We start from the raw sequence: 12,260 nt of genomic DNA on the forward strand, positions 1-12,260 counted from the left end.
AATGCACTCCAGGGCATCTCCTGTAGAGAGGAGCCCAAAATTGAACACAGTACTGGAGGTGTGAGTTCACTGCCCATAGGATCAAGCTTTGGCCAAGTTCTGCCTGTGCCTAACAGAGCATAGTGTTGTGCTGCTGGTGCAAGCAATTTCTCCACCACCCCCCTTTTAATTCTCGTTTCATTTCAGATTTGTAAGAGAGGTCACGGCCTGAAATAGTTCATCCTAAAAACCTGCACCCCCTCTTTGTTCTTTCTTTCTGCCTGCGGATGCAAACACCAAGTGAGGAAATCTATGCAAAAGACAACTTGGGCAGTGACACAGCCCAGCCTGGGAGCGCCCGGCGGCACTGCGGGAAGGAGCGTGGGCAGCAGGGGAGAGAGAGCAGGGGGGAGAGAGCAGGGGAGAAGCAGCGGATCGCCGCGGCCGCTTCCCCGCACTCACTGCGGACCCCGCCGGGGTGTGCGGGGCGGACCTGCGCAGGGCGGGCACCGCGGCTTTGACTGCGGAGAGAGGGACGCGAGCGGCACGGCCCGGTAGAGGCAGCCCGATAGCGCCCGGAGCCTGCGGAGGACTGCACGGCTCTGGCACCGAGCGGGGGGTAACGCTTCGCTGCTCCTCGGGCACCGCTGGGGGGGGATCTCCGTCTATTCTCCGTTTTTCCCTCTCTGTTTTCGGTCCGGGAGGGGCAGCGCTGCCCGGGGGGTTGGGGGGGGGGGAGCACGGCGGCCGCTGTGGGGGGACGGGGCGCGGGCGGGCCTTGGGATGCCGATTCCCCTGCGGAACGAGAATGGGGAAAACGGCATCCAGAAGGGGAAAAAAAAAAAAAAAAAAAAGAAAGAAAAAAAAGAGGCAGCTTCCTTCCTTCTTGCGATCGGTGCCGCCCTGAGACTGAGAGCGGGAGGGGGATGCCCGGGCCGGGGAGCTTTTCCTGCCCTCCCCGCGTTGGGAGCGCTGCCATCCACCCCCTGGAGGAAACTGCAGCCCGGATAAAGGTGCTGCACGATGGGACGCGGTTGGTTCGTAGGCTTCTTGCACTCACGCGGCTGCTGAGAAAGCTTCGCTGTGTACAGTGATGAGCTGCCGTAAGGGCACTGCAGGTTGAGTACTCGTGGGCAAGGGCACAAAGGCTGGGAGAGCTGCACGTGTGAAATGTGCTGTTTTCAGTGCTGACCATATACCAGATTGCTGCTCGGCTGCTGCATTTATCCCATTTTTCTTTTCCCCTGGGGCTCCCTGGTGTTCTCCAGAACCAGGACTCACACTTAACTGCTCCTTTCAGACATGGGAGAGAAGGGGGAAACCTCCCAGAATCTTTTGTGGTGCAGAGAGGAAGCAGTGCCACTGACACCAACAGGTAGTGCCCCAAGAGAAGTGCTGCTTATCAGTACAGCCCAACAGTTCTGTGGACAGAACCAGAATATTGCAGCTGCCCCCTGGTACGGTTTCGTGGTTTTATTTTTACATAGACATGTAGCAATTCCAACATTCCTAACAGGAATAGGCCTTCACAGCCTAGGCCTTTGCTCCCAAAGTCATGTCCTGTTTCCTTATTGCTGTATTGTGTTCTTTGCACTTAATGAGTGGCAGGGCAGCAAAGCTGCAGCTCTCTCTGAGCTCAACAGCCCAAACTGCACCCATTCCCTTCATGCTACTGCATCCCCAGCCCTGCAGATCCTGCAGGGAAAAAAAACCCTTTTTTTTCACAAGCTACCTTGGATTACTTACCTGTGTGAGTTACCAGCGTGATTAAATAATTAAGTGCCACCATGACATCAAAACCAGACAGATGTTATATATCTGGGGAAAATGGCCTCCCTCTTTTATATTTGTAGGCTGAGGATCCATTAAGGTAGAAGTCACCTCTTGCTGTGTTTGTGCTCAGTATCTTGCACTCAGCTCTTATTTCAGCAGAGGTCTGTGACACCAAGAGATAAAATACAACTGATCTGCAGCACCTCTGGTGAGTCAGAGTACTTGGCTTTGAGATTCTGAGAGCAGAGAGCAAAAGGCAATATCTGGTGCTGTCGTTAGCAGCAGCTTTTTTCTGATGCCTCTTCTTTTTTGCCAAACGGCGATGCAAACTTTATAATAAAGCGTAAGTGAGCTCAAATAAAAATCTACTCCTCAGATTTTGGAGGGCTTCAGGCAGATCTGTGTGAAAACAAGCACCTGTTTTTATACAAGATCAGATTCTGTTACATTTGTGTGTGTGTGTTTACCTCAGGCACAGAAAAAAAGGTAGAATAAGAAAGATATAGATTGCATAAATAATTCTAAAGTAGCATCAGCCTTTGCTGTCATCGTCTAAAAGACAGCTCCTCGCAAAGCTGCTTGCCGTAAGCCTGTATGGAGCTATTATTTCACAGAACTCTCTTCTCCAAGCTGCTTTTCAGTCCCACTTGATCTTAATACTGACATTACTGCTTGATAGTGCTGAAGGAAAACATCACTTTCCTGCAGCTTCGCACAGCAGGGAGCAGCCAGCTGAAAGCAGCAGGGGCTGAGAATGGTACCCTTTGATACTGTGGAGAAGGAAAGTAGAAGGAAGAGAGAAGATGGAGAAATAACCACAGTCGAAATACATTCAGTTCACTGTAATAGTGGCGTGTTTTTACTTTATTAACTCAAGGAGAATGGAGGAAATATCCTCCAGCTGCCACATCCACATTTGCTGCCCATTAGTTCAGTAGCTTCCAAACTGTGACCCCTGGATTTCCAGGGATTTGTGAATGATTTGTTAACTGTGGTTTGAGGAGAAGAGCCAGCCTGCTAATCAGAATGCGTTCAAGATGGAATTGCAGAATTTCTGGGCTTTTCCATAACGGGGTTATGAACGAACCACTGCCTTCAGAACAGGCTGCACAGAAAGGTGCTCATGGGTTAGTGGACATGGTTGTGATGGGCTGGTGGTTTGGCTTGGTGGTCTTAGAGATCTTTTCCAACTTTAATGCTTCTAGGATTGTATGATTCTGTATATCTGTGTATTTTCATTCTTTTAGTAATGCTTACATTCCAGAGCCTATGTCAGGAAAAGCTGAGGAAAAGCTGAGAAAACAGCCTGCTGCTCCCTTGATTTCTGCCTCTCTTACCACGTGTAACTGCCACAGGGCACCACATCCAAACCTTCTCCACTTCCCCAGCCACCTCTCTTATTCTTCTAGCTATCACCAATTTGTTGTACCATAGCAATATTATGCAATATTATAATATTATTATGATCTATTATAATAGATCATCAAACCTGAAAGATCTGAGAAATCCACCAGTAACCATGGTCCTTGCCATAGCCCTGAGCATGTTCAGTGAAACTAACAAAGCAGCCTGGCTTCTTTCATATCTATTGTGTCACAGGAGCAAACAGACCCCATAATGACTACCATAGCACATGGCTGCTTCATTACAAAATTGACTGTGTGCTCTACTGGCCATGAGTGACTCTGTCCAACTATTGGTACTAGCTGGTTCCGAGTTGGCCTAGAAACAAAATAATGTCAGCTGCCATAATCAGTGCTTCAGATAGAAGAAGTAGGAGGTATATTTGCACTTGCTAATAAAGTCTAGTCTAAGAATAACTGCTGAGCTCCTTCCATTTACATTCTGCCGAATCTTTTTTAGGAGCACATCATGCCAGAATGGTTTTCTTTTCTAGAAAGCCTAACTCCTACTCTTACATGTAAATGTAATGGTCAGATGTGCAAGTACTTGCCTTCTGTGCAATGCTGCTATTTTCAGTGCACATCTTAACACACGGCAGAAACATTATCTGGCATCTCACTTGCTTAAAATTGTCAGAAAACAGGAAAGGAATTGTTGTACTATGAATTGCAGATGAGAAAAGCTGGCCATCTGGTTCAATAATACTCATCATGGTAGAAACCTCATCATACAGAACAGTGAGCTGGCAGCTTGTGTGTATGAAACAGAAGGAAATTTCTGTATCTCTTAACTTTGTGATGCTTGAATCAGCTTCCCTTGGGCTCCAGCAGGACTCCTGATGGGGCACTGCCACCACCACCATCCTCAGGACAAAGCTCCCATTGGAGGAAGTCAGTCTGGACAGAGACCTTGCCCTGAGGCTGCAGGTTGGCTGCACAAAACCGAGCTGGGGAGCAGTAGTGCTTTTTTGCTCGAGGGTTAAACTACTGCAGAAAGAACACAAAAGTCAAACCTGCAGTTTGGTATGAACACATCTGCTGACATCACTGTGTCTCTTTGCTGTCCCAACTTGCCTTCCCAGGATCTTCCCCAAGAGCCCACCACTGCTTCATGCAGTGAAGACCCTATGGCCTCTGTGCCTCATTGTGGATGAGGCAGTGGAGGATGGAGATGCCTCTCTTGAATCATCAGTCCAGGAGCCTCCTAGAATCTCACATCAAAGACACGTGGGAGGCTTTGCTCCAGGAATACTTGCCCTCAGAACACCTCTCTGCAGAGGAGTTGGGAGCAGACAGAAAATCAGCTTTAAAGCCCTGGCACAGGTGACAGTATTCTGTCCTCCCAGAGAGGAAGTTATGTGTTTTTGTGTTCTTCCTCAGTGTATGCAGAGGTAACTTTATCCTAATCAGTGCAACTCAGCCAAGTAATTAGAGGCTAATGAAGATGGAGATGTGAATTTGGATGTGGTCCAGCTGTTCCCAGAGGAAATCTGCATCAAGATCTAAGTAAAGTAAAAGATGAAGCTCTCTATCCACACAGCTTCCCAGCATGTCTAAGCAATTGCTCAGTTCTACACAGAGGTGTGTAGAAATGGTCTCAACTTCCAGTAATTAGGTGGCTGCAAAGTAGTTATTTTCCATGATTCATGCAGTTTGCCTTTAGGATACAATACAATTCAACTCGGATTCATTCTTCTCACCTTAAACTTTACGGTCAGAAATGGTGCCTTAGAAAAGAACAGTCAATAATGGGGGAAAAAAGGAAGCTACATTTCCAAAAGCTTCTGAAAATGGAATAGCTTCAGTAAGGCCAGAGCCATACTGATGGCTGGAAAACAGCTCAATGGTAAGCTCTGCTCTCAAGTTCTACGTATAAGAACAAATTTTATCTGTGTAAAAGCAAGAGCTTCTGGTTCTCAGTGCTAACAGAGGAAAAGTGGAGAGGCGGATGATGCCTTCCTTCTGTCCTAGAATTCTCGTGATGGCTTTGGCTGGAAAAGACCTTTAAGATTAGCAGGTCCCATCAGCCCACCCACACCATGCCCTCTGCACTATGTCCCTCGGAGCCATATGCAAAGACAATGACTCTACCACCTCCTTGGGCAGCCCATTCCAACACGTTGCCACTCACTTCTAAGAAAATTTCCTTAACATCCAAATGGAACTTCCCTTGACTTCAGCTTCAGCTGCCCAGCAAAAGCAGACTTCTCCTCTGGCGATGAGCTGGCATTCGTCACGACAGCCAGGCTAAGCCATTGTGTTTGTGATTGGTTTGCACAAAATGAGGAGAGGCAAAGCCCTGGGTTTTGGATGAATGAGTGCATTCAAATGTGAGATCTTTACATTTGATGAATTTCAGGTCTTCATACTGCAAATCTCAGAGGCTTCGATCTGGTGGTTGAAGTGCAGCCATCACCTTTAATGCCTTTGCAAGGTCACTGATGCAATAGTGTCGGTGAAACAAGGTTGTGCAACAAGGAAAAAAATAATAAAAGAAAACCATGGGAACACAGTGCAGATTCCCATGCATCAGTGTGCCAGTTTGTTATCTCTGTTTACACAAAAGCTTTGAAATCATGTAGTTCTTTGAGTCATTAGAATAGCACAACACGCGTCACAGACTTATCCAAAGACTGTTTGAGTCTTTGAGTATATTTTCTATTAATGTTAGTAAAAGACCCTTCATACAAGATGGTCAGATTGCCATAGGGCAGTAGGAAGCAGTTCTTGTAATAGAAGATATAGCAAATCTGTGATGGAGGAATGAAGGTAGTTCTGAAATAGCCCCATATTTAGATCCTGCTCACTATTCTTTGAGTCATTCTTCTGTGTGGCTCTTCTGAGACACAGAATGAAATACTGTGGCACGGATGTCCTCCCATCCACACAAGATTCCTTAGGATGCTTCAGGCAACAGTGCAGAGAAGGAACAAGGGCTGGGAGCAGCGTGCTGTGGTTAGAACTTAGTGAAGGCAGGAGGTTAAAAATGGGAGAAATTCTTCACTGATTCAGTCAGCTAGAGGACATGAATAGCTCCATTCGTAAGGACAGGGAATACCAAGTAGAAAGGAAAGTCAAACTGCAGGTTATAAGGGGATATTGCTGGCATGAGAGAATTTACATAAACAGCCCTAGTTTTGTGTAGGCTACAAATGGCCCAGAGTTAGGTGTCCATAGCAGCCCAGACAAGCAGAACAGGAAAGCTGGATTTGGCAAAATCTCATTTCTGTGAAGGTGAGTGCTTGCTTAGACTATGTGGGTATGTGTACACATATGTATAGCAATGTCTAAGATAAAAATTAAAGGGATAACCTCTCACATTATAAATATGAGTAAATGGATCAACTGTATCTTGTTAATCCTGCTGCTGCTGTGTATTTCACAGATCTAGAGAGAAGACGTCTGACAGGGAGACACATTGCACCTAGCATACACATGCCTCTAGTGAAGCGAACTGGTGTGTTTGCTATCTCACTTCACCCTCTTTGGAGTAAAGTATAAACACACGCAGGCTTTTGGAACTGTATAAGCAACAGAAGGGAAGCATGCATCACTCTACAGAGGTAGAAGTTTGTCTTTCAAAATATGTGCTAGGCAGTGATACCAGAGATCTGGCTTTGGTTTGTGGCCAAATATTATGTCACTGCAACCAAATAGCTGCATCTCTGCTATTAACAGAAAGTTCTGTGTTTTTAGCAGAAAGAAGATTTATTTCTCTACAGTTCTGCACCCATGTTGCTTGTTTGTTTTGCATTTCAAGTACAGTAACAAACACAGTAAAATCTTATCTCAGCTAACTCAGGTCAGAGCTCCTGTGTGCTGAGAAGGTATTATCAGCACTCTGCTCATCTTCCTTCAGGCTTCTTTGGCAGTGATGTTCCCATTGCAATGGACCCCTTGGCAGCCCTCTCTTTTGGCTTAGTTGGTGCCTAACCTCAGCTTTCCATTTCCTCAAATCATGGTCTTCCCATTCTGACAGTTCCTATTTCGTTAACCATCATTCTTCTTCCTCTCCAGGCGTGGACAAACTTTGACAGCCACCGCTGCAATGGTATTTTGAGATCCAGAGAAGATGCAGTGGAAGTGAAGAAGGAGGGCACTGGGTGCCCTGAGGTAGGAGTGCCTTCTTGCAGCCATGTTACACCCTGCCTGGCAGCTCTATGGGAGGTGGTGCCGCTGGTCCAGTCCTTTTGTCCACCTTCTCACTCTGACTGTGGTGACGTTTGGTGTGCTGGCTCCTTTGATCTGCCACCGACTCCTCCACTCTTATTTTTATTTGCGGCGCTGGCACCTGAATCCCATGAGCCAGGAGTTCCTGAGGCAGAACCAGCAGGAGGGTCAGGCTGCACTCCACTACTTTGAGAAGCTGCAGATACCAAATATCTCCAGGGCCTCTGACAGTGAAACTTTCCAGCCCTTGCTGCTGGTCACCATTATCACTGTGCAGAGGCGGGATGATTTCCACTACGTCTTGCAGGTGGCGTCCCGTTTCCACCACCTCCTCCAGCAATGTGGGACGAACTGCCAGAGCCACCGTGTCCTCCTTTGTAACGTGGAGCCTGAACCCAGTCGTCATCAGGATGTCAAGCTGCTGAGCAGCTTCTTCCCTATGGTCAGTCGTGACAAGACTGGGGAGGACCCTGACCCCAGAGTGAACCACTTTGAGAAGGAGAAGCAGGACTATGTCTTCTGCCTTGAGCAGTCGCTCTTGGCATATAACCCAGAATACGTCCTGGTAGTGGAAGATGATGCTGTGCCAGAGGAGGAGATATTCCCTGTCTTGCAGCATCTCTTCTTAGCCCGATTCTCCAAACCATACCTCAGAGATGCACTCTACTTCAAACTTTACCATCCTGAGAGGCTTCAGCACTACGTCAACCCTGAGCCCATGCGAATCCTCGAGTGGTTGGGTTTGGGCATGTTTCTGGGGCCTCTGCTGAACTGTGTGTACTCCTGGGCAGCTGGGCGCCCGAGCCTGAGTTGGCCCATCGTCTTGTTCTTTGCTGCCTACAGCATGGCACTGTCAGAGCTGGTGGGACGGCATTACTTACTGGAGCTGCGCCGGCTGGCCCCTGTGCTCTACAATATTGTGCCGGTCACAGAGTGCTGCACGCCTGCCATGCTGTTCTCTGCTCCTTCTGCCCATCGTGCCTTAGGTTACTTGAAGGGGATGCAGTGTCGCCAGGGTTTTGCTAAGGACATTGCCCTCTACTCACTGCTGCACACTAAGGGGGAGAATGCCTACGTGGTGGAACCCAACCTGGTCCGGCACGTGGGAATGTATTCCAGCCTTCGGCTAAACGACAACCCAAAACTGCTGTGATGTCTTCCTGCTTTTCTAGACACAAAGCCCTGAAAACCTTCTCACTGAGCTGAGACGCTGCAAGCTCAAATGCTGAATGCTCTGCCACTCACACCAAACACCCACTGCCTCCAACTGGACAGAGAACAACTCTTCAAATAAAAGTTTCTCAAGAAATGAAGCTTATGTACACACAGACCCTAATATATATTTTACATACATCATGTGTGGCTTGGACTAGATGATTTTAGTGGTCTTTCCAACCTTAACGATTCTGTCATGTCATGTGAGAGGGGAGAGGGGGCTTTCAGATTTGGGTGTGGATCATCTCTCCATCATGTTCAATGAAAAGCTCTCACACCATTAGGAACAGCTGTACTGCCTGCTCCCCTCTGCATTCATTACAGAATTCTCAGCTTAGGGAAACAGCAGTGTTGGACGACGTGAATGTGTCTAATTTAAGCTAGTGAGAAGAAAGAGCTCCTATTTGCCCATCCTCACTAAGGTCTGATGTCTGACCTCGCTATTCCAAAGCTGTGTGTTCTCAGCACATCTTTCAAAAGCAGCACAGATATAATGAGAACTTTCCCTGAAAAGTCATGTAGGTTCTGCAGATTTTACTGAGTGTTTCAGTATTCCTTACTATCTCTCCTTACAGCCTGTCTGTACCTATACCCTTTCCTGTCCTTGTCCTTGGAACAGAGGCTATTGGAAAACTGTCTCTGCTGCTTTGTTAAAGGTCAGCTCAGAAGGTAGGAATAGGAAAAGAGAATAACAACCACTGGTGTTACACAGCCAAATGTACACTTTTGTAGATACATTTCCAGAAATGATAAACAATACATAATTACCACCATGTTGGTATTGCCACTAGTTGCAGAGGATCCAGCTCGTTAAGAGCATTTATCAGTTGCTGATTGGACTTAGACATTCGACAGGAATTTACCTGGACTTTCAATCAGCACGGAAGGAAAGGGAAGATTACGTCAGGTGCTGCCACAGTGCAGGATCCTTATTGGAACTGAAATTCATAATTCTGTCAAAGTGGTTCACTCACTGCTCCTGGCAGCAAGCAAAGTGGCCATAAGAAACAAAGCCAGCTGTTAATATAAAGAAGCAACACATCAAAGTGCCATTCCTCTGCTGACCCATTTACTTAACCTGTTCTGTTTGTCAGTCATTTGGGATAGGTACTTTGTACCTTAGCTTTGAGCACAGTTAAATATAAAACCATGGGGATAACAGAGATCTCATATAAAATCAAATCTGTCACCAGAATGTAACTGCAAAAAAAGCCTTCCTGGACTTCAGTGGGCTTTGAATCAAATTCACCTTTAGGTGGAGTTTGGTTGAACTGTACTTGGAACCACTTTCCTAACTTCAGAATGAAGCAAGCACAGCATTTTCATTGAGTTTTGGCTGGGCAGGGTTGTTTGTTCCTTTATTCTTGTCAAAATAATAACTCTACTTTGACATTTATTTTTTATCAGTCTCTACCAGGTGCTTTAAGCCTTCAGCTTTTAACAAGTGTGGTTGTAAGTGAGAAAGGCTTAAAAATCCTGAGAGGTGAATCACTTGCAAACCTCCAGCTGTGTGTCTGTAGTGGATACTGAACACACAGTACACGTGCTCAACACAGGTGAGCCAATTTAGAAATGGCTTCACAGCTTGAGGCAGTGCATGCTCAGACAGATGAACTTTGCTCGCTTCATGGATCAGCTAGGACACTTTGATATCTTCTTTGGAAATCAGTTGTGAATAAAGCTTGCTTGTGAATTCCATGTCATTCCAAAGGCCAAACATCTCTTCTGCCAGAAGACACAGGAAAGGTTGCAAAGGCAGAACTCTTTAAGTTTATTCTTAGCTGATGAAAACCTCAAAGATATCAAAGTGGTCACACAGAACCACCAGTGGCAGGTGGGCAAGCCTATTCTTGGGCTTTCTGGTAACAAGGTAAGGTGGCAGGATGTGAGTGTCACTTTCTATTTATTCCACTAAGTGCCTGCACTTGCAAGTACAACTTGCTTTGCTTATGCTTCTTCAGCTTATGGATGTTTTGGTGTGGCATACTTGACTCTTTTTTCAACTTTGTACTGTACAAATCCAGAACAACACCCTGTTATTTTCAAAAGGGTTCATTCATTTTTGCAAAGAAAATCTCACAGTAAGGTACAATTTGAATATTAGGAAAAATTTCTACTCCAGAAGAGTGGTCAGGCACTGGAACAGGCAGCTAAGGAAGCTGGTCAAGTCACCACTGCTATAGGTGCTCAAGAAACATTTAGATGTTGTACCAAAGGACGTCGTTTAGTGGGGAAACATTAGTGGTAGCTTGGCTGATCTTGGAGGTTTTTTCCAACATTCATGATTCTATAGTTCTATGATTCTATAAAAAGTGGGATAGAGAAATCAAAAATGAAAGAAGGAAAAGCAACTAAGAAACTTTAGATAAGAACACAACCAACTATCGGGAGTCGATAAATGTTTTGATGTGGGAAATCAATTACTGGTTCGTCTCCATGTTATTTTCCTTCCATTTTGCCCTGTTACTTAATCTCTTGTTCCAATAGTCTATAATTTCACTAAGCTTCATTTCTGAAAACTGAGAACATGAAATTAAGGCATCCCTCCTAAACTAGAAAACCATTTACAGAGCAAAAGAGCCAACAGAGTTTGGCTGGGAGAATCATTTGCAAACAGTATTTGGAGGGGCAACAATTTCAACCTGCCAGTGAAAGATAAGCTCCTGATAAGCCACTGAAGTGCCCAATTCACCTTTAAAATGGAGGTGGTTCCTACATGGAGCCAGATAGGAGTTATATATATATATGTGTAACCTGAGTTATTCAGGTCTTTAGTGCCCATCATGATGTTGTGATATCACAGACAAGTGTATCTTCTGTATCTTCTGCACTGCAGAACTCTGAAAATGACTTTTTGTTTGTTTGTTTGTTGCTACATTTTTTAAAAGAAGTGACAATTTGGAGAATTTTACTTCATCCTTGGAGGAAAAAAAAAATACAATGGAGGTTCCAAATTCCTGCAGGATTTTATTCCAGTTTGGGCTACAAGTGCATTTTCAAACACCAAAGTCATTTACTTCTCTTCTGCATCAGGAGAGTGGAGCTGAGTTGCTGTATCTGCGGCTATGTAAGTTTAAGCATCATCTCCTTGAAACAGCCTTGAGGTTGTTCTGACTCACATTCAAAAGATCAGACCAACCATTTTTGAAATAATACTGTTTTTTTTGGACGTTGGTTCATTCTCAATATTTAGGACTATTTTTCAATGCAGCAACTGTTGCTTGCACTGCAGGATTCCTGCTTCATGGGACAGACAGCGGGACTCAAAATTCAGGGAGAACAATTAGACAAAAATACAAAGTAAATCCAACATAAGCACAATTCCTGGCTGGAAACGAAACATAAATTGATAAGTCTGTATTAGAATAGAAGCCCAAGAGGTTTTTCTAACTACAGCAGGTATCGATATCTTAGTAGAAAGTACTGCATTTAAAGAGAGAAGGACAAAGACTTCTTCTCAGTTGTGATGCACTGCAAATGGCCATGCTGGCTGTTACAGCAGCAGTCAGTCTGATTAGTCTGGACACAAGGTGCTTCTGTTTAAAATGTAGCTTTTTTTTTTTCCTAAAGATATTTGCAAGCAAGCTTTCTTAAAAAATAAACATTTTCAACAAAACTATTGTCTCTTCTGTCTTTATGTCACTGTTAGCTTTCCTGCCTGGCAGATCCATCTCCTTTCTTAATAAATTTGACTGAAAAAAGATGTTCCTCTGGTCACTT

At 45.3% G+C, this 12,260-nt stretch overlaps 1 protein-coding gene and 1 long non-coding RNA gene across 2 annotated transcripts; both read left to right on the forward strand.

Moving 5' to 3' along the window:
• Positions 1-1,061: 1,061 nt before the first annotated feature.
• Positions 1,062-2,568, forward strand: LOC136054145 (uncharacterized). Its single transcript, XR_010622713.1, has 3 exons — positions 1,062-1,354; positions 1,833-1,960; positions 2,461-2,568. It is a non-coding gene; the product is annotated as an uncharacterized LOC136054145 (long non-coding RNA).
• Positions 2,569-7,290: 4,722 nt separating this feature from the next.
• PGAP4 (post-GPI attachment to proteins GalNAc transferase 4) lies at positions 7,291-8,665 on the forward strand. Its single transcript, XM_065745224.1, has one exon. The coding sequence runs from the start codon at positions 7,291-7,293 to the stop codon at positions 8,476-8,478; it is 1,188 nt and encodes a 395-aa protein (XP_065601296.1). The 3' UTR covers positions 8,479-8,665.
• Positions 8,666-12,260: the final 3,595 nt, after the last annotated feature.

Source organism: Cyrtonyx montezumae, unplaced genomic scaffold, assembly GCF_038088225.1.
Source record: "Cyrtonyx montezumae isolate F1298 unplaced genomic scaffold, pur_monq_1.0 scaffold_34, whole genome shotgun sequence".
Taxonomy (NCBI): domain Eukaryota; kingdom Metazoa; phylum Chordata; class Aves; order Galliformes; family Odontophoridae; genus Cyrtonyx; species Cyrtonyx montezumae.

What these genes read in the sequence shown, in the direction of transcription:
- PGAP4 (XM_065745224.1), top strand. Translation starts at nt 7,291, where the DNA reads ATGTTACACCCTGCCTGGCAGCTCTATGGGAGGTGGTGCCGCTGGTCC.